The sequence below is a fragment of the Amphiura filiformis genome, chromosome 17 (assembly GCF_039555335.1).
Source record: "Amphiura filiformis chromosome 17, Afil_fr2py, whole genome shotgun sequence".
NCBI classification, from domain to species: Eukaryota; Metazoa; Echinodermata; class Ophiuroidea; order Amphilepidida; family Amphiuridae; genus Amphiura; species Amphiura filiformis.
In genome coordinates this window covers 6,646,858-6,672,987 of record NC_092644.1, presented here as the reverse complement: position 1 = coordinate 6,672,987, position 26,130 = coordinate 6,646,858, and the positions used below count along the sequence as shown (strand labels likewise).

At 38.7% G+C, this 26,130-nt stretch overlaps 1 protein-coding gene and 2 long non-coding RNA genes across 3 annotated transcripts in view; all 3 read right to left on the bottom strand.

Annotated features, from left to right (window-relative positions):
• Positions 1–1,450: 1,450 nt before the first annotated feature.
• Positions 1,451–2,459, bottom strand: LOC140138174 (uncharacterized). Its single transcript, XR_011856957.1, has 3 exons — positions 2,369–2,459; positions 2,082–2,168; positions 1,451–1,596 (listed from the first exon to the last, which is right to left on the bottom strand). It is a non-coding gene; the product is annotated as an uncharacterized lncRNA (long non-coding RNA).
• A 1,730-nt stretch (positions 2,460–4,189) lies between these two features.
• Positions 4,190–7,068, bottom strand: LOC140138173 (uncharacterized). Its single transcript, XR_011856956.1, has 4 exons — positions 6,948–7,068; positions 6,124–6,212; positions 4,725–4,794; positions 4,190–4,297 (listed from the first exon to the last, which is right to left on the bottom strand). It is a non-coding gene; the product is annotated as an uncharacterized lncRNA (long non-coding RNA).
• A 454-nt stretch (positions 7,069–7,522) lies between these two features.
• Positions 7,523–26,130, bottom strand: part of LOC140138350 (sodium-coupled monocarboxylate transporter 1-like) — a 30,346-nt gene continuing 11,738 nt past the window's right edge. Inside the window, exons 5-7 of the mRNA XM_072160256.1 lie at positions 18,553–18,620; positions 9,968–10,122; positions 7,523–7,667 (exon numbers count right to left, since the gene is read on the bottom strand). Of these exons, the coding sequence (XP_072016357.1) occupies positions 7,523–7,667; positions 9,968–10,122; positions 18,553–18,620 (368 nt within the window). The remainder of the gene's footprint in view (positions 7,668–9,967; positions 10,123–18,552; positions 18,621–26,130) is intronic.

Genomic DNA, 26,130 nt, shown 5'->3' with positions numbered 1-26,130 from the left:
ATAAACAGCAAAGAAAAACAACAGGTCAAATGTTAAAAAGCTCAGGAAAGCATTATTATAGTTATACCGCGGTACCGCCCAGGAGTAAAAATTCGTTGTCATAAATAGAAACAAGGAGCAAATAGAACAAGGAGCTACCCGGGGGGGGCACTCCAACTTTGGAGGTGACGCGTATGTAGGGCTGTTAAGACCCCCTTTTCAGCATCGCTGTCACCCAAAGACCCCATATTTTTTTACGAACACATGCTCTCTCACCCGAAGACCCCCTATTTTTCCATTTGATCTGTCACCTAAAGACCCTTACAAGTTCAATTTGAACAGCAACTTTCATTTATCACTGATTTTGTTACTTATTTTGAAAAAACAAAGAAATTTGAAGCCATTTTGAACTAGAAATTCGATTTTCGAGGTTTCTGTGGCGCTGTTTTGGTTCTCACCCAAAGATTCCATTTAAAAAATAGGTCATGTTCTCACCCAATGACCCCATATTTTTACATTTTGCTCTCACCGAATGCCAAAAATCATGCTCTCACCCAATGACCCCATATTTTTACATTTTGCTCTCACCGAATGCCCTTTAGTGCGAAAGTGCCAGCCCTACACCTATATTCATTTCAAATTGAAGTGCCCCCCGGGGGGAGCTACAAGGATGGGCTTGCTCAGAACAATTTGCAAACAGACCGATCTTTATAGAGCCACATGAATATCGGTGGGAATAAAATATGAAACGCTTTGTGTAAAACCAGAGGAGGCTTAAAGGCATTCCTACAATGCACTATGATTGGGAAATTTGATCAATATAACCTAATTTTAAAGGCAAAGTCCCCATTGCCACACACACAAAATAGTAATTTTAAAACTGCGGCCAACGAGCTAATAGTTGAGACTTAGGACTGATATTTGATTTTCTTACAGGAAACAATCATATTGTCCCACTGCATTAATTTTATTCCTAAGTCTTGATGTTTTAAATGTTAAATAATAGGATGAAAACACCAGATATTTGCACACAATCCCAATGCAAGGCATGATCAACTGTACCACATGTGTACAAAAGCCAGACATAACAAGGTCAGAAACCCCATTGGGTTGTGGGAATGTCTTTAAACATCCTCTGGTGTAAAACAAGCCGAACAAAATGAACACAACACAAAAAGAAACTCCTCACTAATTTCACTAATGACATTATGATGGTATGAATACACCAGTAGAAATTCTATCTGTCGATCCACTTTCAAGATCTGCTTTCAAAACTTTTAAGAATATGTACGTGATGTCATCTTATTGCATAAGCAGGTTTAAATTTAGGACGGGTTACGCGTTTAGATGACATTACATAGTAGAAGTCATATTTTGAATAAGCTAGCAAACAAATAAAATACAAACAACAACAACCTACCTTTCTTGTTCTAGGTTTTGTATTGTGGTTGTCATCATAGTTATCGGTGGCGTATCCGTTGCATTCAACAACAAATCGGTAGTCTCGCAACCTTCAGTAGACAATGGTAAACCCGGTGAAGATCTCTGATTCAGTAAGTGACCAATACTAACCCAAAGACCCATACCAATACCGGCAAAGAAACCAGCAAGTGCTCCCTTCAAATAAAAAGTATAATATATGAGCGAAAGAATGTTTTAAGCGAATGTTTAATGTGCTGTTACCATAAGGCTGTTACCGATCCTAAATAGGGTGTGGACATAATACCCTACAAAGATTCTTTCTAGGGTCTATGGTGTGGAAGTATTATAATGTCGATGTACGTAAGTTAAAACAGACTGAATTTGCTCTATTTCGTAGCAGATTAGGCTGGTAATGAGAAAGAGGTACACCTGTTGGACGTTCAATAACGTCAGTAACGGTCAGTTACTCCGATCAAATAGGCTACTATGTGAAGAATTCATAATGATCTCACGGAGGAGTTATGTGTGGTGCAATGATTGAGGAGAAAGAGCAATTTATTTCGCATAATGTCGTTTTCTCTATTTACGAACGTACCAATAGATATACTTCTCCGAATTTCACTTGCCCGTCGCACCCACTCCAGTTTGTCCACTTTGAAGGAATACAAATAAATGCCTACCTTATTGTTTGACCATGGTACCAACATTCCAAGGGTAAAAAGAGCTAAAACTGGACCGTTTACAGTACCTGCAGCGGTATATGCCGTCTATTAATTAAATTCGAAAACAAAATATAGAATGTGTTTGTACTAAAGAGACGAATTTAAAATTGCAACATAATACAAAAAAGCAAGCCTCGATGTTATATATTTAGTTATATAGTGAGATTTTGCATTGTTTTATAATTCTCATAGACTTTGTATTCTGAACATTGTAAGCGTTTATGAACAGCCAAGCTATAACTTACCTGGGCAATTTTCCCTAGTGCAAGAGCTAAGAAAGCTAACCCAATAACAACAATACCATATAAAACAGCTGTACAAGAGAAAATAAAATCAATATTACTAATGGCGCAACCTACTTTTCAAGACCAGACGGGGCACAAATTTGCAGATGTACCGACGCCTAAACAATTCAACACTTTTTAGGATCCGCGGTTGTTTGATGGCATGTAAAACGGAGTCATTTTAAAGAAAAGTTGAACAACGATGGCGCTATTTACCTTAAATCTTGTTTGCATCTTTACAAGGGGTAGACACTTGTATAATGGTATTAGAACAGCAGAATAAAAATTACAAATGGCAAGGAAATTTTCCAAAATCTTTTTATCATGAAATGTAAGGAATAAGTCATTATTTGGCTAATTTATATTTAAAATATATGTAAATAGCGCCCTCAATTTTCACACAAATGTACAGTTTGATATAGAAACGAAAATCTATATCAAAAATATCTTTAAAAAAATTGTATATATTAGTGTGATAGCTGTTGGTATTGTCCAGGCCTAGAATTGTATAATGTTTTGTTAGAAAAATTAATGATCACATCAAACAACCGTAGCGACACTTGACTTATAAGGCTGACGAAACTACAAGGCTGACATCCCGTTCAAAATAGACTGTTAGCAGTTACAAAGCCGCTGGGATCTAGACCAACACAGGTGGGCGACAAACAAAATATTTAGCGGTATCTATGATTTTGATTTTTACAACAAGACTAACTTAAAATTAATTGTTTGTCAGTACTTTCATGGTTGCAAAAATATCAAAATATATTTCGGTAGATTAAGCCCAACAAACACAAAATTAATGTTCTTGAAACGCTATAAACCTGTTGTAAACACGTTTTGGTTTTATTCAATTGTTTTAATAACATTTAAATCTCGGGTAATATAAAGGCCATGAAAATGTTTTTAAAACGTTTTTATAAGAAAAAGACTACAACAATATTTAATAAAATGTTATTGTAAACAAATTAGGAACCATTTTGGTAAAATATTTTGTCAACTCTTTAATAACTTTATATAACAATATTTTGCATCTAGGTTTTTTCATTAAAACGTTTCATACTCTTTACATAACCCGACAATAACACGTTTTCTGTAAAAACGTTCTTTGTTACACCTATCATTGTCCTTTCCATGACCCAGCTGGATTCTTCTCTTTATTTCCTCCGCAGTTTAATTGTTCAAAGTGATGTTATTCCCTAGATAAATGCGGTGGTCTACCAGGTCTTTTCCCTTCACAGTTGACTTTGGTTTCTCTAGATTCGTATTAAGGCCTATCTTGTGCCTATAATTTTCTATATATGAACCATTTACACCATTGTCGGTTTTCTTTTCTTTGCAAAACAATTAGGCCTAGATTGTTAAGTTGTTTTGTTTGAGGTTAGCAACTATTTTAAACTGTTGCGATTTGGTATTTCACAGCATCTTGCGAATGGTGGTGAGCTTTGGCAAAAATTGCATTGATCAATTCATAGCGAGCATTTAGAAGAATTCAAATATCACAGATATACTTTTGTAGGTCCTGTGGATCTTGAATTATGTTGTAAAGAGGGTTGAAACAACACTTAAGTAAAACGTACATAACAACAATAAATCAAACAAGTTTTCAAAGTATATGATTTGTAGGATGAACTTTTGCAAAATATCGAAGTGTTACTTTTCAATAATTGATTTTGATAATGAAAATCGATTTTTTTTGGTTGCTTCTACCAACAATACCTCGTCTACCCTTAACAAGGCCTGTAGCGCTAATTTCGAACACAACATGTCTTACCAAGAAGTTTCAGCACCATTGTATATTGTTTCTCCCCAATTTGGGGGAAAATATATTTTTTGACGATGTCTTCTCCCGTTACAGCTGCTAGACCATTCAATGCTGATGACAGAGTACTGCAAACAAGAAAGACATGTGATGGTAATAATTATTAGTGGTGTCTAAAACTATATAACAGATAATACAGATTGAACTTGTTTTCAATGTTTTGCCAAAGGACAAGATCAAATAAAAATCCCTTAAAGGGAATGGCTCCCATCATGTATAAGTTGTTCTACCACGAGACTGATTCTAAATAGACCTGTTTGACTGTTAGATATCAAGATTTGGTACTATTATCATTCTGTTCAGATATTTCTCCTTTTGCACCGAAACAATCTCACTCTTAGTATTATGCTTTGACAGAGAAGGTCGCTTACAAGCCCAATCAAGTTCATATATCATTAGTGTTTATTGATCTAGCAAATGCTATACTTTAGTATCCTAGAATCTATTCTTTATTGAAATTGCACATTATTACTTTATACGCATTCCATCACCAACCTTATACTGCAATGCACTTCATCAGGAATATTCGTCATGCTATAACACAGAGCTGACCCGTCACCATATACTGTGGGAAACATGCATGATAAAGTTTACCAAAATACCACACCACAAGAACCACATTCCAGTCGTTTTAGAAAAAAGAAGAAGAAGAAAAGAAGAAGAAAAATAAACCCGCAGTGATTTATAGTGCGATACGCACAGGCACAACGCCGAGACGTTAAACGATCCACAAGCCTCAGCACACTTTACAGGTTGTCGCTGACCACTACGGTCCCACATCATTCCATAAACCATTTAACAACAATTTAGGGACTTTGCTGCTACAAGCATGACAAGTGCGCACACCCTAGACATTCCACAAAGAACTTTCGCAACCAGGATCAGCTCCCCGAGTTTCGTACGGGTTACAACGAGACAATTTAATAGCAGTAAATTCCTTGTCCAGGGGAATTTCAAGCTAACTCAATCTTTCCACGAGAGCGTACTATGCACCGCCCGGATTCGAACCCGCAACCCCTTGCACCATAGTCGAGCGCCTTATCGATTGAGCTAACTTGACTGCAAAATTATTGTTACGTTTGAAAAGTTTGAAAATCCTTTCCATAGTTATGTGTCCCTGTGGTGCCTTTCTCTTACGGAACCGTGATTTTTGTTTATTGACATTACATAACATACGAATCATGCATAAAACTGGTGCACCAGAGGATGATTTAAGCACTATCCAACACCCCATGGGTTAACTGTGCAGTGAGCAGAACTGTATGAGTAACATGGCACCACTGCTCTACTATTCTGCATACGCTATGAAACGCTATGCAGGCACTTATATAGCGCTCTTACAAATGTGACATCGTGCATAGATATGCATGGTAAAATTTGAATTTGTACTGCTATATTTACAATAAAAACACTGTTAATTTGCTGGTCGATTTCACATAATATGTTATCTACAGAAGGTGTGAATCATCCTTCACACACACATCACTTTTGTTCTGAAATCGAAAGTAATAATGACACACACACAATTCTAAAACAACATCTTTTGCACAGAGTTCAATGGGATTTGAAAAGTTACGTGGCAGTTGAAACTCCGGCGATAACACTTTTGCAGTGCATGATGGGGCTTCCTTAAATCATCCTCTGCTGGTGCACTATGGGAGTTAAATTTGCAGATGTGTATCAGTGTTCAGTTGTACAAAACAAATTATACAATTACCTTTTTTTCGAACGTGTTATTTAAAAAGTGGCCCGTAAATGTGTGCCAAAAATCGCTAGCCCTACCCCCTTCGTCTTGCCAAAAATTGCTTGCCGTCCACCCTTTTGGCTGGCCAAAGCATTCCTACCCCCAATTTTACCCTCCTCCAGGGCTCATAGTTATTGCACAGCCCCTTACCTTAGAGCGGCACACAATACACCCGAAAGGAACAATCCCGGCACACCTGGAACGTTGCGAAATACGTTAATGACTAAATATGGCAAGATCTGCAAATACACAACGGGTCAAGAACATAAAAAGTTAATAGACGAAATGAAATGACATTAAATCTTTATTTTCATAAAAACAAGAAGATTGAAGAAATACAAGAAGAATAACATACAGAACTAGATCTGAGTATAGATGGTCCTGTGTCGCAACCTGGGGTACCTTTGTGTTACATAGTAAAAAAATGAAATGTTTCAAACATTTTACCTACACGTCTCATTTGAAGTGGTTCATCCTCCTGAGCATTTTGACACCTTTTTCATGGAAATCGGTTAAAAAATGAGATCAAAAACAATCGCAAAGTAGGTGGGATTTAACCCCACCTTTTAAATGACCTTCTGTATTTATTTACTTGGTTTAGATGTCTGGGAGTTCATTTAAACATTTTTTTACTGGGTTCAAATTTTTAATGGGGGTTTTAGATCAAATTTACGATACGAATCACTCCTAATCCTCCTCCTCCTAATCCTCAACCACCCTTGGCACATTTCATGCCAAACGTCATAAGAAAATAATTAAAAATTATTTTAAAACATGATAAAAACATGAGTAATATAGAATAAATAAGCTTCAATTGAATCTTCTAAGTGAAGGAATATTCAGGAGACACTGTTTTGAAGTCCAAGCTACACATCAAAATGTAACAATACCACCTTTTTGGGTACCCCCGTATATGACACAGGATCAGATATGAAACCCAGCCGGGCAGTGCACTGTGCATTTTTGTGACGTACCTGATCGTTTTTCATAATTTTACCAGCAAGATATGGATCACAGTCATGATAGTAAGCATACGTGACCAGCCCAACCATTACTGCAAACACCGTTATGGTCACCATACCAATGGCATATATAACTATAGCACTGTAAACAATCGGACATGAAATTAATAAATCCATCTTCGGCAAAACGAACATTGCTTTCATTGTTCGGTCATTACATTCGGTCAATTTCGTGACGAAAGTTACGGAAATCTCTATTATTAAACTACATGAAAATTCAAAGAACCGACCTTCCAGAATAGGTAGTCGTTACTCATGCCTAGAAGGCAATCGTCAGACGACACGATCAAATGCTTTGGAGGGACTACCATCTCTTGGGAATGTAAATGAATATACATTCTATGGTGTCAACACAGCCAAAGTCTATCCCAGAGTCAGTCTGTTTATCGGAGAAATTTTGGGATTGAGCCCTTTATTCAAAAGATAGTCTAACTATGTGTCTATATAACCGTCATAACAGTACATCTCATTCAGTGGATTTTTTTTTTCAATCGCTTCGTTCAAAACCCGTAAATAAGAAGACCTACTTACCAATATGCATGTTTAATGGTTTTGCAAGAAAGATATCTTTGTACTTGATATTGAGTAAGCCCATGCCAATACGTCCACAATGGTATGCCTCCAATCATGGTAGACCATACTGTATGTCGGACGGTTGGGTTGGGATCCACGCTGAAACAAAGTGGCATTATTAAGAGAACTATTAATATTGGTTTATATTCACCATTCACCGTTTTCGTGAACATCACCCAATGCCGGGATTTATTGTTAAAATTATCTTTTTTCGTTCCCGTTCCTGAAATATTGGACTAATGAGAATTAATGAGAATTAATACTAAATTTATACTGGTCAATATCAATATATACTAAGATTCATATTTTATCACACTTAACAATAGTCAATTAATTGATTTCATAAATAATGATCGACAAAACATCGATGGTCGATGGAAAAATCGATCTAATTTGTTTCTATTGCCTTAATAATGTTCCCCCGGGGTGTTCCCCACTGCATAAAGGTTACCTCGTTATTGTAACATCCAACGCTCTGCAGGGTCTATTGTTCTATTGTTTCCGATTAGAGCGCTGACATATTGGAAAATGTTGCCAATCAATATTCATGAGAGTGTACATTCAACGTCCAGTTTGCGAAATTGGGTGAGTTGTGTTTGGTAGGTGTGAAATACATCTGACTGGGCGTTTTAATTACGTAACGAATAAATGCATTGACATCATCGAATGGCTGCCCAGTGCTGTTATGTGTTTAGTTATTATATAGGCCTAATAATTATTATTAAATGTATTCATCATTCCTTTCTTTTCCCTTCTCTGTACTTATTCTTTCCTAGGCCTACACTTTATCACTCCCTCGCTCTCATTGTCCCTTTCACCGCCTCTCTCTCATTCCCATCGTTTTCCTTATATTTCTATTTATCTACTTGTCTTTATTATATCTTTTTATTTCTCCCTTCCTTCAGCCCTCTCTCATTCTCCGTATCCCCTCCTCCCCTCTTCCTCCCCAAGACTTCTCACAGAGGTGAATCTGCCCCTCCCCAACCCCCTTCCCTCTTTGGGTACGCCACTATTTCTATACCAATCTCCTTCTTAAAATAAAATTAAATGGAAATTTCTTAAAAACAGCCTTTATAGGCCTATACTTCTACTTACATGTATACGTATAGCGATTACCATTATAGTGTAATATAGATATATGGACTGGACATGGCAGCCTTCATACATTCTAATGTGTAATCGATCAGCGAGAGCATTCAATTTATTTAAATGAAAGCCTAACGTCAGGTGGGTGGTAAAGATGATTGCATCGACAGCTAAAGCCTCCTTACATACTTCAGACCCACACAAGCACACATTTGGGATACGTGAGTACAATGGTACCACTTTACACATGACTGCCCTTACACATGACTGTAGTGTGGTCACTTATTGATACTCGCCTGTTGTGTAGAGCGTTAATATGATGCTGGATCAGTGACCAATTTAATGGCGGAACCCCTTTATTCGAAACAATGGTACCACTTTTATGAATAGCCTGTCGCAACTTCTAATCGGCATCAAACGAACAAAAGATTATATAATCTATTGCGACTCTATTTCTATTTAAAAGCTCTTTGGTAACATCCACCGTATAAAGATCCACAATGTATAATTTGCTAGCCATTTCGATCGCGTCCAGTTGTACAACTGCGCGGTACATGATTTCACACCACCAAATAGTATTATACCGTCGTGCGCCCTCAATGCATTTATCAGAAAAAACTATGCATAGCCTAATGCCTAAAGTAAGCATTAAAATGAGCAGAAATTTGCATAACTTTGGCTAAATTTGGATTGGTCATGATTAGTAATATCAAATCCTGCAAGTGTACCACAGATGGGAGAGATCGAGTATTTTTTAATGATTTTAAGCAGTCGTTTCTGTACAGAAACACTGGCATGATTTTGGAGGTAAATTCGGTAATTCCCAGACATCATAGCCTTCGAGGGCCAGTCGTAAAAAATAATCAGAGGGATCAGGCTAGGGCTAATTTCAACCATCATAGCTGTCGCTAAGAACTGAGTCGCTCTTGCGAAGAAAAAATGACGTTTTCTTGAGGCGAATTTAGTACATATCTCTATGGGGATTTATTTGGTGGTGTGAGATCACATACCATAATACTGCTGATGGTTTTCGTTTTTTAATTGGCTACGCCATAGGCTACGAACACAGAGAACTAAATCAACTAATAAACTCATTTTTAAAAAGACGTTACTGGGAATCACAGATTTGGTTCACAATCACAGAAACAGAATATATCGTTCTGTACATGCATACTTTTTTAGTCATGCGGGCGCAATCCAGTAATCGTGTGCGATCCCCTCAAACACGCCTTAACAGCTCAACACACGCGTCAACTCCAATATTGAAGTCCCCTCCTACCACCGGCATTTTTGTGAAGTAACTATTTACTTACTTGAATAAATCAATTCTGCCACCTTCGAGGGAAATGTTATACACCCCTTGGAACCCACCGTGATCTAGAGATCCTTTAATAATGACCGCAAGAAAACTAAAGACGCATACCATCATTTGGAAGACATCGGCCCATACTACGGCTTTCATTCCGCCCTATGGAAATAAAAAGCGTGTAAAAAATCAGCCCAAAACCCACAGGGTAAGGCCTGGGTGCTTAATCTCGCCGATTAAGTCTGCGGCGTGCCCGCAACCCAAGACGCAGACCCAAGCCGATGCGCCTTTGCTGAGAAATAAAATACTGTTGCGATATGCACTAACAAAATGTGTGTCTGCTCGATGAAAAACCATGTTCAGTCACCCGTTCATCGGCTTGATCGGCCCAACTCCTACATTTCTCGCAACCGGCTTATAACACTTGACAACAATACCCTAACAAATTAGTGTCCTTGAGTGCGTTGATGAATGAAATCGATGTATATTCTTTGCCGGATTATATCGACTGATCCGCAAATTGCTCACGGTGAGTAAACTCAAGTAAGTACTACAATAAACATTAATATAAAGGTTTTGAGTAATGAATGGCAAACCGCAGAGCAAGAAGATGGCAAGATGTTGCGAACTCGATGCCCATAACTGCCTCCGAATTCGCAACCAGGTATATGGCTACACTATATTCATTCATCGGCGTGCTGCGGCTTGAAACTGCAAGACGCAGTAGAGCCATCGAAATGCTGCGAGACGACGCAGAGGTAATCGGCGAGATTAAGCACCGGGTCCTAATCGGTTTGCATTTATATGAATCGAAATACATGCACAAGGTGTCCCATAAAAGGGTTACATGTAGAAAATATAAAACAGCATTTAGTATTTTTTCAGATTTGATTTATTCATCCTTCTTGTAATTTTCTGCTAAATTTCAATTCCGTATCTTGAAAACAACTTAAAGGAGGATTTCGTGATCCTAGCATCCTCTTTTTATGACATTTTCAGTAGTTATCCACGAAAAAGCTTATTCCCAAAATTTCAGTTGATTCCGATTTTGCGTTTGCGAGTTATGCATGATTATGTGTATTACACTGCTCCATAGAAAATGTGTTGTAATTTCGTTCTGGTGCACCAGACCGAAATTCAAATTTTTGCTAAACGAATTAATCTGCAAGAAATATTTGGTAGATAAACATTATGTAGCCAGAGGTTTCCAGTCACTGCTCAACTTTTTTGAGAAAAGGGGGGGGGGGTGGGATGAGGCTGTGGATCACGAAATGCCCTTTTAACAGATGTGCCACGAGTAGCTAAGCATCAGAATACCTTTGTTTTCATATTTCTTTATTACGTTTTATTTTTCTCTTAATGTTTTCATGGTTGAACTTATTGCACAAACCGAACCTTGCATTATGTCACGTAAACAGCTTGTTCAGGAATGCGTGGAATGTGGAATAAGTACTCAAGTGCGAACTTGACATTCACAGGTACTAGTAGAGGGTACATAGATTATGTCATGAAACCTCTGGTCATAAAAAGGGCATCTATATTTATTAATATCATTAACCTAGATTATCAAAAATCTACATGTAACCTTTTTTTAGGGGGACACCTGGTACTTTAATTTTAAATTAAAAACCCAAAATAAGCGGGTAGTTTTGACCTGAGGTTAAAACTACCCGCTTATTTTGGGTTTTTCACAACCAAACGTTGTCAAAATGCATACAAATAAATTAGGTTTTTTATACTACCAGAATTGCAATAATAAAAACATAATTAGCCCGTTTAAGCAATAATTATTTCATGCAGATTTTAAATACAAATTGATCTCGTGCACAGTACGCACCATTTTTGAAGGGAACACTTCAGGTTTTAAGAAAACCAATCACAGAGGCCTATTCTCCAGCTAGAATCTCACACAGCTCTTTGATGCTATGCACTCAACCGTGTAGTGTAATGAAAGACTTTGTAGAGACAATTCACTGCCAGCTTGGACGAAATTGTGTGCTCAGGTGTAACGAGGTGGAAACTGTGCATAGTCATGCGCGTATTTTTTTTTGGGGGGGGGGCTTTTGGGGCGCCAGCCCCCCCGGGGTCAAAGGAGGGGGCGGCAAAAACGAAGGGCGGCGGAAGAAGAAGGGCGGCAAAAACAGGGGCGGCAAAAACGAAGGGGCGGCAAAACGAATAAGCGCCTAAAATCCTTTTTTTTTTTTTTTTTTTTTTTTTTTTTTTTGCTCTTCACTTTTTCAAACGACCGTGAAAAAAATTGGGTCAACCTTTTCGGGCTCATAGGGCCTGCACTTTGGCTCGTTTTTTGCAGGTTTACATGGTCCAATAATCACAAGATGACTGACATGTGGTAACAAAGGAAGCAGTCACTGCAATTTGATTATGTCCCATATGATTGGCCATTCAAGACACCCCTGTGAATATACTATAGCGGCCTTTTCAAAATATAATACCTGTTTGCTTGACTGCATTGACAATACCGGGAACAATACACACAGTATATGCATTGGACAAACTTTTTACAATAAGCATGATAAGTGATGATGTGACCTCCAGATTTATACATCGTTCGTCTCGCACACTGACGACATTTGATTGAATGGACTGCGCCGTGATTACGGTGAAGGACACCGGTTCAAATCCTTTGTTTGGAGCCAATCGATAAAAGCATGCAGGGCCTCTATACCCTATACCCATGTACAGTTTATCCCTTACATAACCTATGTCTTGAATACGCTGGCAAAGTTATGTAATAATCGGATTAATACTATATAGCAGTAGGTAAAAACAAGTTTTGAATAATCTGCGCTACAAAGTCCCATTCAGTGATCCCAGCGAAAGTGAAAAAAAAAATCAAATTGTTACGTGTATAAATTTTTTAATGAAAAACAAATGGCAAAAAAACAAAACAGGAAAACGACAGTATTGACGAAGTTGAAGCCCCATTCAAATACATGTAGCTAATTTATATACTGTCAGTACCGGTATATAAATTACGGACTCACGTAAATGCATTATTTTTTTTGTCTTAGACACACGGCTTTCGGCTGAACCACTACACTAGCAAGCTATGTTAGCACATCTATGACAATGACGAAACGTACAAAATCAGCCATAGGCCTTTTATGACCTTTGACATTCTTTTGTGGCGAGTGACATGGTCTTTCAATTCACGCCGAGTGTCCTTGACAGGTTCGACTATGCTTCAGTGGTCATGAAAGAATTCAAAAGATAACCTCTGCCCCAATAATCCCAGGCAATTATCTGAAACTGCTCCTCGGATCATAAGAACTCAGTCCTCAAATGCTAGTCATAAATAATGTCCAAAATATAAAAATTACTGACTATCATTGGAGACTGAGTTCCGCATCTAGTATCCAAAATCTGAATTTTGATGATTTTACGATCGTCGGGATGAAAAAAAATCAAAAAATCACTGAATGGGCCTTTAGTTCCCTACTCTCCTTACCCTGGCAATATAAATCAAAGAAAAATAAAGAAAATAAATAAATAATAAAAGAAAAGAAAAAAAAAAGACAAAGAAAACGCATTCGGAATACGAAGAACGTCTTTCTGATATCAAATAAATTTTATTGTTTGGAATTCACGATATAATACAAATTTTATGACAAATTATTAAAATTTGATATTTTTCACATTTTTGATATATAACAGTCCTCGAAGTAAATATCATAAATCTAATGATATATTCTTAAACAGTCCCTGGCATACCATACATGTATAGGCCTATGTATAGTACATTAGTCTGCTTTATCTGTTTTGTGCTGTTTAAGCAAATTTAAACATAATTTCCACAAAATGTAAGCTTTTACTGTCAGATATGTCCCCTTTTAATTTTGAGCAGAACAAGTGAGGTAAAGCAAAGAAAATTGGAATTTACTACTACTAGCGCCAATGAATGTTATACGATTGTAAAGCGGTACGATCCTCTGGGTGTGTGTGTGTGGAGGGGGGGGGTGCGTGTGTGTGTCCTGCACGCGTATTTTTCTGCAACTATAACGGGACGCAATACGATACCGGTATGTTATAAGAATCAAACTTACAATAAAGATGGCTCTTGTCAAATCCTACAATTCTGTCAGAGAAAATATGCATATTTGCATTAAATTTTTATTAATTGACATAATTGATTAATTAATAAATATTTTATTTAATGATTTACCATAATTCCAAACATGTCAAACAATATGTCAAATTAAAGCTAATGAAATGCTTTATAAATTGGTAAGAGCACATTTTGCAGAATGCATTTAGTATTTTAGTTACATGATTCCAAACATTCTATTCCAATTTTTTACTACACACGCATAGGAGCTGTACTTTTAGAATCCGCGCCTAATCAATAATAATAGTCTTTCACTCCATTGTCAAAGTACTGTGCTCCCTGTAGCATTATATTTATAGTGACCAGGTCCTAGAGTGTGATGGTTTTGTAGCAGATGACAGTGCTCATTCAAGCCTGTCAAGGTCAGTTAGTAGCCACTTGCTGAATGGATGGCCATTATCAGCTATCAAAGAGATGCCTTGTGCAGCTGCCAATCACAGTAGAGGTTTGATAACATTTTGTTAAAACCCAAATGTGATATAAGGACAAAGCTGTGCATGTTGGTACTTAATTGTTTGGATTCTTATGTTGAAATTCCCTTGTATTAGTATTTTTATGTGTAGTGTATATTGTTCATAAATTATATAGCTTTTAAATTTTGGGCATTTTGCTCTGTTGCACTGTACCATTATGGAATTTGAGCAAATCAATTACCGACACAAGCAGGTATACAGTGTATTATTTTATTTTTTATTTCGTATCTCAGGAGCACATCTCACTTGGTAAGGCGTCAGAATTTGGTACACGAGCGCTTCGAACTTTAAATCGGAAGGTGGTGAGTTCGAGCCTCATCACGGTCACATTAATTTTATAAACCAAACAATGATATAGTCAGTAATAATCTTTTGATCATTAAGAGCAGTTTCAGACAATTGCTTGGGATTGTTGGGGCAGAGGTTATCTTTTGAATTCTTTCATGACCGCTGAAGCAGAGCATGGAGGTAGTAGAGAAGGAGAAAGCTCGCATACATTCTATTGTACAATCATAATTGCCGCCCTTTGAGGTTTCCAGATCAACGTTTTGATTATGTAACACGATTATCACTTATAATCTTTTGTGTTGTATACATGCATGGTCGCACACTTGTGTGCGCTATAAATATGATGAAACAGCATAAGTCATTCTAACTTGATGAAAATGATGCACATTATGCTTTACATCTCTTTTATTGGCTAGTTTAAAAGAGGGCTCAGGACGCGGTTTATTTTGAAACCTCGGGGGAGGAACAATTGTTAAAGTTTTGGGTAAACAAATAAAATCGGACCAACCCGGGCAGTACCGGGCAACACTGAGATACATCTCGTTTGATGGGAGTATAATACAACTCATCAATGCGCAATTTCTTTTAATAAGATCTTCGTATTTTTAAAACAGCGGTTAAAACAATTTTACCCGTCCTTAAAATGTGTGTGAACTGCACTATTCCATAATAAACTGTTTAGAAACATTCTGGAACAACATGTTTCAACATATTAATCGTAAAAAACATCATATATTAAATGAAATATGAATATTCAAGTTCAAGAGCTAAGTAAATGTATGCGCATCCATAATACATGTTTTGCGCATACGTGATTTACTTGTTACTAAATATGAACCCCCATGAGACGGAGTCATTCCAGAAATTATCGGCGATGATCATTAGATCAAAGGTATATCTGTCTCTATTGTGTATACAATAGGATTCACGTAATGAGCTTAACGCGAGCTCACTCCTTCTCTACTACCTTCATGAGCAGAGTCAAACCTGTCAAGGACACTCGGCGTGAATTGAACTGATTTAATTTATATACTGACAGTATATATAAATTAGCTACATGTAGGCCTATTTGAATGGGGCTTCAACTTCGTCGATACTGCCGTTTTCTTGGGGGTTTTGCCATTTTTTTCATTAAAAAATTTTATAAAAGTAACAATTTGATTTTTTTTTTTTTTTTCGCTGGGATCACTGAATGGGGCTTTGCAACGCGATATATTCAAAACTTGTATTCACCTACTTTTATAGCATTAATCCGATTATTACACAACTTCGCCAGCGTATTCAAGACATCCAATGCAAATAATCACCTAGAGCGTGTTTATAGTGAGACAATCTTTCCGTTATTTAGCTAAACTACCGCGTAGTCTAGATTTGCAATGGTTAGTAAAACATAAACAAATATAGACTGCCACGCATAAATACCGCATAATCTGGCTCACTATAAACACGCTCATAGATTATGACGTTCATACCGTAAATATGGCGGAGTACTCAAATTCATTCAACAAAAGCATGATTACAAGCTATTGCAATCTACCGCGACAGCTCGTCTCACACACATAACAAATGCACTATAGGATCAAATAGAGGCCTTGCATGTGACGTATCATCCCGTAAATATGGCGGACTACTCAAATGCATTCAACAAAAGCATGATTGCAATCTACCGTGACAGTTCGTCTCGCACACATAACCATGCACTACGATCAAATAGGTTGATGACAACATTTGATTGAATGGACTGCACTCCGCCATAACTACGGTGAAGGACACCGGCTCAAATCCTTTGTTTGGAGCCAATCGATAATTTCATGCAGGGCCTCTATAGGTTGACGACAACGTTTGATTGAATGCACTGCATTGCGCCATGATTACGGTGAAGGACACCGCTTCAAATCCTTTGTATGGAGCTAATCAATAATTTCACGCACATCCTCTATTATTGCCCAATTATTGCCCGGGATGATTGCACACTGTAAAAGAGCTATTGTTATAATGTTTGATGAAATCGTGTTTAACTATTTGCTTAAGAAAGGCACAATACAGATAAAGCAGACAGATTTACTACATGTGGTACATGTATATATACATATAGGGAATGTGTTCGAGTATTACCTAATTATAATAGGGCGTATCCAAAATGAATTCACACCCCTTTCAAATGTCGAGCCAAAGTGCAGGCCCTATGTGTTAAGGAAGGGGCGGCAAAATTGTTTCTTCTTCAGCCCCCCGGGGTTGGGGCGGCCACGGTACGCCACTGATAGATGGTTTTATATAAAAGAATCGTTTTTGTAGCCAAACCATTCCATATGCTTCTTGTACGTAGGCCATTAATAAATCAGTTTGCATTCAGTAATGTTTATTTTTAAGGGGGTCGATCTTTTGTGCGTAATTATAGAGGGCCAGGGGATTCACTCTATCATTAAAAAAAATATTTAAAGAAATCAAAGAGCCCTAGGAATTGTAGTGTAATTCACGCCAGATACAATTTCTTTTAATGACAAAAATGAATTTTTGTAATCGATCAAAAACCAAACGTTTTATACAAATTTTGAATTTAGCCTGAATCCATAAATATGGCACCTCTCGCCCTTTTTCAGGTCAAGGCTGTTTTTACCATTATGCAGCGAATCATTGTTGAAGCTATTCCACATATATGTCTAAAACACTCTAGAGAAAGAATTTTGCCATATACTGCTGAAATATCTTTTGTTGATTTCGAATGATAATGTCTTAACGTCGTAAATTTTAAGGTCACATTTCTAAAATCAAAACAAAACATTGCGACGCAGATATTCCCCGACTTATGCAATTTCATCATCGTATCAGTGTCTTTATTATTTGTTTGAGCCCTTTGCCAAATGTTCGTGCTATTTATACATAAAACGGCCAATCTATCTTTACAAAATGCGTCATTTTAATGTAAACAAAAGGCTAAAGATAGCATTATGAGATTTATCTTTTATTATTACAGTCTTCCGTTCATCTGCCTCCGTGGCAGAGCGGTAAAGACCGGGACTGATAATCAACGACGCGTGGAATCGTTGGTTCGAGTCCCCTCGAAGCCTGTGGGAACTTTTTTTTTCTTCCATGATCGCATTCCGAAATGAGTCACTTGTCGCTAAATCATGTATCGTATCCTTAAGCCTTAACACTTAATTCAATGGGATTTGGTAGCCATTTTGAAAACGCCCTCTAGTGGAGTTATTACCGGGTTGCACAAAGCATCTTTATAGGGTCTATGCACAAAGTCTACCCTCACTTTTTTTTATCAAGTCTCATCGTCTACTACATAACCATGAAGAGTAACCTAGGGGACCCCTCAAGCACACGGGATCGGCCTCAGACAACGGACTAACTGCGATTTATGCAATGTGACTCAATGGTTTTGAGCTACGAACTTTTGTCGGTAGTAACTTAGACACAACATCTTTTTTGGTCCTATAGCGCTCTCGGTGCCCGAAGAGGTACCGATGACACTTTTTATCGTACCATGAACATTTGTACAGTGCATTTGTTATTTATTTAAATGAAAAACAATATTTAACACTATGCAACTGTTAATTATTATGCTTGATACAATTCATTATATCTCCATGGAGTGATGTTAAGAGTCATCGGTACCTAATCGGGCACCGATAGTTCTATAGGACCAAATTGGACGTGGCGCCTTACGCAACCGTCACTTTCGGGTTTGATACTTACCAGAGTTGTGTAGAAAATACAAACAATTCCAAGCATAAACAAGGCTACGTTGAAACTCAAACGAGTCTCTGTTGAAGGAAATTACACAAAATGTATTTGAGGATCATCGAAAACAGCAGAATTTTTGAATAAATGTATACTCGCATGCAGGATTTTTTTAAACGACTGTCTATTTTGTCATCGATATACATAAATCTTTTCGGATTGTTGGGGGTGTACCTAAGTTGATAGATTTCTCAAAATACAAACATGCAGAGGGCTGAAACCACATCACCTTTGTAAAACGTTCATCATACTCATTAACAACAATAAATCAAGCAAGTTTTCAAAGTATATGATTTGTAAACTGAACTTCTGCTAAACATCAAGGTGTTATTTTTCATTCTTAAACACTTGCGAACGTTCCTGCAATCTTATTGGTTCTTACCCGTGTGATATGACACGATATCACACGGGTCAGCGCGTGTGCATCGACGCGATACGCGTACTCGCTAATTGAACCAATCGGAGGCGCATAGCAACAACGGGACTGATCGATTTTAAACCCTAGGTAATTCCTTGCCAAATGTAGGATTTGATTTGATTATAATAAGGATATTTTTATTTGATTATTGAGGTGTTTAAAATGAGGATTAAGGTATTGTTTTTAGTCGCTGTCTTGCATCTATCGTCTCATATAACACGGGCGACATCATTGTTTTTGGCAAACACCTCGGCTTCGCCTCGTTGTTTTACTTAAAATAATGATGTCACCAGTGTTATATGAGACGATAGATGCACTCCAGCGGCTGAAAACAATACCTTTATTCTCTAAATCGTATTGATTTAGACAACGAAAATCGATCTTTTTGGCTGCCTCGACCAACAATACTTTAGCCAACCCTCAAGAACGGTAAAATATTGAAAAGTGAAGGGTGGACATCATGGTTTTATCAGGGCCGTGACACTCGTATTCAATCCCTGTATAAAAAGTGAAGTCACTTTACGGCAGTTTGATTGACAGTTGCTAAGGAGTTTAGTACACCTAGTTACGCCATAGTAACGCTTAGCCTAAAATGTACACACATGTGCACGACAACGTTGTGCGTACTACTTCGATAGTGAAACAGACTTATCACGTAGTTTGATTGACAGTTGCTGGGGAGTTTGGTACACCAAATTTTTCCAAGATGGCGCACATCGACTGCCAATTATTCGGACCCTTTCCGGCAAAAATACAGCTGATTTAGCCAAAGTCAACATGGGGTCATCGCAGATAATATTTTCCTAGTACATTGAGCTAACTCCTCAGCTACTTGGTTTTTCACAATATAATAGTAATGGAAAGAAACAACAAAATGTTCATCGTTTTTCGCCATTTAATTCTTTTTTGAAACGATCGCGTAAACATGCATCACCTCTTCCACAGGTCAACCTCTTACACAACGAAAGCCATCACATGCATGAACGCGCGCGCATTGAGTGTGTGACTGACTTCATTTGCGCAAACGTGTGGCTTATCCTATAGTATATTATTCTCGAAAATACTTGGTTTTATTAACAAAAACGATATTTCCCGATATTTCTTCTGTGGTCGGAGCTGGGCGTATCGCGTACACGAGCGTAAACACACAGGCATTAAACAATCACGCTGATTGGCTGATCAACAGTCTTGGCAACAAGCGTGAAACCATGGTATCTAGACATAAGGAAGAAGATAGAAGTAGAAGAGAGGAAAACGACATTACAAAGCGCTTTAAACACCTATATACAGGACATAGAGTTTGTATTGTGTCGGAGATCTATGAACATAAATTACGTTACTCGGATATACAAATCCTAGACCCAAGGAACCAGAACAAATTAATTGATGCGCATGTAGTTGTTTACTACAACGGACAGCCACCTATAAATTGCCATCATTGCTATCTGAACCATCCAGCAAGAGAATGCCCAGATAAACCGCAACTAAAATGCTTCCTTTGTAATAACAATGGACATACAAAGCACAACTGCCCAACAGCGGACCTTGGCCCGACATGTTTTAGATGCAACGAACGGGGGCACACCAAGAGCAATTGCGATCCGTCCTGTTGTAGATCGAGCTGCACTTTTAATCCATCCAGCTGCAGATCACCAAACACCTGATCAGAAGACACAACATATGGCACCTCAATATCCGGCGCCAAACCGTCGATTGTAATCCTGCACGAACTGTTGAACAAGTGCATTCAACCAGCATCAGGCCCCACATCACCAGAGATTCTCAAAAAAATTGGAAGATCTGTTAATATCAGCCGCATCACTGCAGAAAAGTCAATCCGAACCTAAAGCAAAACGCTGACAAAACAAACGGACATTAGATCGCATTTGCAAGGAGCCGGCCCCAATCTCGCCCAAGATCACGCGGAAAGCAGAAGCAGCAAAAAGACGAACTAGACATAGCTGTAGTCTAAGACCACGAACACAGCCGTGTTGTGACCCCTTAATGACCGTTGACCCCAAAATCTACGAAAACCCCATAGGCATTGGCTTATGTCAATGCATGTGTGTGCATATAGTATTACTCTGTCATGTTATTTGTGACAGAAGGGACATTTTGAATGTTTTTTGTCTTGGACCGGAAGTGACCCCTTAATGACCTTTGACCTCAAATCTGTGTGTATGATTCATAGACACTGGGTAATAGCAATGCACGTGTGCAATTTGCGTCACTGTCCTATGTAATTTGTGGGGGAAGTAGCATTTTGAAGGTATTTCGTTTCTTATACCCGCATGCAGCGCATGCAGGGTATCTTTATACCCGCATGCGAAGCATGGACGGGTATATTGCCATCCTGTGGTTTCATCTCCTTCTCCTCCATCTCCTTCTCCTCCTATCAAACACATCATTCTGTCAAGGCTAGCGCTAAAACTACAAAGGCCCTGGGGCCCATATGTGGTACACTTATGGGCCCTACCACGTAGAAGTGCCTTTTGCCCATCTTGGCCCCAGAGGTCAAAGGTCACGGGCCCCAGGGGCCCAAATGTGAAAATACAAATCACGCCGTTTCTCATCAAATGAAGCAGTCTCAGGGCCCTGAGTTGGTACACTGATAGCCCTAGGGGTACTCTATATTTACAAATATACAAGAGCCCCATATCGTATATATTATGGGCCCCAGGGGCCCAAATGTTAAAATATGGCGCAACAGATTGACAAGCCTAGCTCTAAAAGTACAAGATCACTAGGGCTCATATGTGGCATATGTATGGGCCCTAAGTTGTAGATGTGCCTTTTGCCCGTTTTGGTCCCAGATGTACAAGGCTAGGGGCCCCATGGGCCCAAATGTTAAAACAAAGGGCCGGCTGTTTCTCAGCAAATAAAGTAGCTACAGGGTTCAGATTTGGTACACAGATATGTCTTCAGTATTATATTGTCATATGTATATATGACCCCCATATGTCACATTATATGGGCCCCAGGGCCCCAAACGCTAAAAATAGGGCCGGCCGTTACTCAGTAAATAAAGAAGCTACAAAGCCCAGCTTTAGTCTACTGATAGAACAAGAGAAATATACTTGAACATATGTACATGAGCCCCATAAGTCAAATATTATGGGCCCCAGGGCCCCAAATGTTAAAACAAAGGGCCGGCCGTTTCTCATCAAATAAAGCAGCTTCATGGCTCAGAGTTTGTACACCGATTGCACCTGATAATTATATAGTTATATGTACATATGAGCCCCATATGTCACATAATATGGGCCCAGGGCCCCAAACGCTAAAACATAGGGCCGTCCGTTACTCAGTAAATAAAGCAGCTACAGTGCCCAGCTTGAGTCTACTGATAGCACTTGAGAATTATACTTCAACATAATTATGTACATGGGCCTCATAAGTCAAATATTATGGGCCCCAAGGTCCCAAATGTTAAAACAAAGGGCGGGCCGTTTCTCATCAAAGAAAGCAGCTTCCGGGCTCAGAATTTGTACACAGATAGCACCTGAGAATTATATTGTTACTAACACCCACACACCCATCCACCCCACACACGTAGGACTAAACAGACAGATCGTATTATATCATAATTGGAAATACCAGCGTGAAGCGTTAAGGCTGTTCCAGTTAAATTACATACCCATTGGCTGTTCCATTTAATTTACATACTCCCTCTGAAATGTCCCCCAAAAAGGCTGTTCCGTTTAATTTACATACTCCCTCTGAAATGGCTGTTGCATTTAATTTACATACTCCCTCTGGAATAGTTTCCCCTAATCATATTGCATAGCCTCACTGTGAGTAAGAGAGACTGACAACAGCAACCTATGGAGAGTAAGAGAGACGACTCACCTGGGAGGGACTTTTACAATTTCTTTATTTTAAGTGCTACGACAGTGCAACCTACATTCAATTAAAGCTTGTGACTTGGACTTTCACTTTTACACATTTTCTGCCCAATTGGACGACTTTTTACAATTTCTTTATTTTAAGTCCTCAGCAAATAAGGACTGTAAGTTTGGGTACACCGATAACATGCGGGTATAGCCGTATTTGTGTACAAATATATAGCCTTCTAGTCTTATCCTTGGGTTTCATCTTCTTCTCCTCCTCCTCCTCCTCCTTCTCCTCCTCCATCAAACACATCATTCTGACAAGGCTAGCGCTAAAACTACAAAGGCCCCAGGGCCCATATGTGGTACACTTATGGGCCCTACCCCGCAGATGTGCCTTTTGCCCATCTCGGCCCCAGAGGTCAAGGTCACGGGCCCCAGGGGCCCAAATGTAAAAACACAAACCATGCCGTTTCTCATCAGATGAAGCAGCCTCAGGGCCGTGAGTTGGTACACTGATAGCCCCAGGGGTACTCTATAAAAACAAGTATACTTGAGCCCCATATGTTATATATTATGGGCCCCAGGGCCCCAAATGTTAAAAAATAAGGGGCAACAGATTGACAAGGCTAGCTCTAAAGCTATAATGGCACTAGGGCTCATATGTGACACATGTATAAGCCCTAAATTGTAGATGTGCCTTTTGCCCATTTTGGCCCTAGATGTTCAAGGCTAGGGCCCCAGAGGCCCAAATGTTAAAACAAAGGGCCGGCCGTTTCTCAGCAAATAAAGTAGCTACAGGGTTCAGATTTGGTACACTAATAGGTCTTAAGCATTATATTGTTATATGTATATATGAGCCCCATGTGTCACACAACATGGGCCCCAGGGCCCCAAACGCTAAAAAATAGGGCCGGCCGTTACTCGGTAAATACAGCAGGCACAACGCCCAGCTTGAGTCTACTGATAGAACTAGAGAATTATACTTAAACATATATACATGAGCCTCATAAGTAAAAAAATATGGGCCCCAGGGCCCCACATGTTAAAACAAAGGGCCGGCCATTTCTCATCAATTAAAGCAGCTTTAGGGCTCAGAGTTTGTACACAGATTGCACCTGAGAATTACATTGTTATATGTACATATGAGCCCACATATTACATAATATGGGCCCCAGGGCCCCAAATGTTAAAACAAAGGGCCGGCCGTTTCTCATCAAATAAAGCAGCTTCCGGGCTCATAATTTGTACACAGATAGCACCTGAGAATTATATTGTTACTAACATACACCCACCCACCCCAAACACGTAAGACTGATCCGTATTATAATATTATATGATGGTAATTGGAAATACCAGCGTGAAGCGCTAAGGCTGTTCCAGTTAGATTACATACCCAGTGGCTGTTCCATTTAATTTACATACTCCCTCTGAAATGACCCCAGAATAGGCTGTTCCGTTTAATTTACATACTCCCTCTGAAATAGCTGTTCCATTTAAATTACATACTCCTTCCGGAACAGTTTTCCCCTAATCATATTGCATAGCTTCACTGTGAATAAGAGAGACTGACAACAGCCACCTATGGAGAGTAAGAGAGACGACTCCCCTGCGAGGGGACTTTTTACAATTTCTTTATTGTACGTGCTACGACAGTGCAACCTACATTCAATTAAAGCTTGTGACTTGGGCTTTCACTTTTTACACATTTTCTGCCCAATTGGGCGAGTTTTTACAATTTGTTTATTTTAAGTCCTCAGCAAATAAGGACTGTAAGTTTGGGTACACCGATAACATGCGGGTATAGCCGTATTTGTGTACAAATATATAGCCTTCTAGTTCTTCTTCTTCTTCTTCCTGTACGTGCATACCTCAAATTGAGTATTGTCGCACAGGCTTAACGTGCACAGTTTTTTTTACCTATGCACGATCCTGGAACCTAGGATTTATTGCAGATATCAGAATCGGGGATGGTCCCCCTTCTCTTTTCGAATAGCTCTGACACTTAAAGCCATATTATAACATTTGCTGAGGAAGACGCCCTCACTGAATTTTTAAAATTCCTTTTTTTACACGATTAAATTGTACTTTAGTAAACCAATATACCCTGCAAAAATCAAGACTCTAGGTGCTGTAGTTTTGTCAAAATCCGAGATTTTGAATAAAACGCCGGAACCGGCGCTTTATTATTACGATGGAATTATTAGTCGAACGCATAGCACGATGTTCATAATACACAGTACGTACACGGCGTGCGGGATGGTGATATACACAACAAAGGGTCGTACCACAACATGACCGAAGGAGTGGTACGTATTGGCGACATGTGCGCTGGTAGTAAATTCCAATTTTCTTTGCTTTGCCGTAGTTGTTCGGCTCAAAAATAAAAGAGGATATATAAAAGCTAACATTTTATGGCAAATAAATGCTAATCTATTTTGTTTGAAAATGTTATAATATGGCTTTAACGTGCACAGGGTTTGACTCTTCCTGTACACGGGACCAATGGCTTTACGTGACTTCCGAATCACGGACGAAGCACATACACTACCTATATCTGCACGTGCTAAGCAATGTATGGGGGCGAGAAGAAATTCTTCAATTAAATTCTGAAATTAATTAACTGAACTTAATTGAAGGATTCCCGACCATATAGGAACTTTTGGGAGGTAAGAGAATTTTCACCTAAGGCAAGCCCAAGGCTCGAACCCTCGTCGATCGTATCTCCCGGCCGGCAGCGCAACGCCTTAACCACTCGGCCATCTCGCCCTCGCTTTGATGACTTTCAGGGGTGTCAGTGACCACAGATAAAAAAATCTGAAAAAATCTGAAAAAGTCTGAAATTTGGCAAGCTCCTATACTTTTGTACAGAGAAAGTGTAGAAAAAGAGATAAATATCAAGATCAAAAAATCTGAATTCAGATTTTAATCTGAACTCTCACACCCCTGGGCTTTATACCGGAAGTGACCCCTTAATGACCTTTGACCTCAAACAAAAAAATACCACATATACATTAGGTTAACATAATTCATGTGTGCACATACCGTCACTCTCCTATATTTTTCTTAGCTAATAAAACCTTTGACCTCAAATCTGTGTATGATTTATAGACACTGGGTAATAACAATGCATGTCGTCGTCCGTATTCCATAGTGGCGTATAGTGGGGCGCCGCGAATAAACAACTTTTCGAGAAAATCGGGTTTGAAGAAATGCCAATTTAAAATCGAGTTGTGTAAATCAGACATTCATTATATTTTGTAAATGATGTGAAATTTCTGTAGT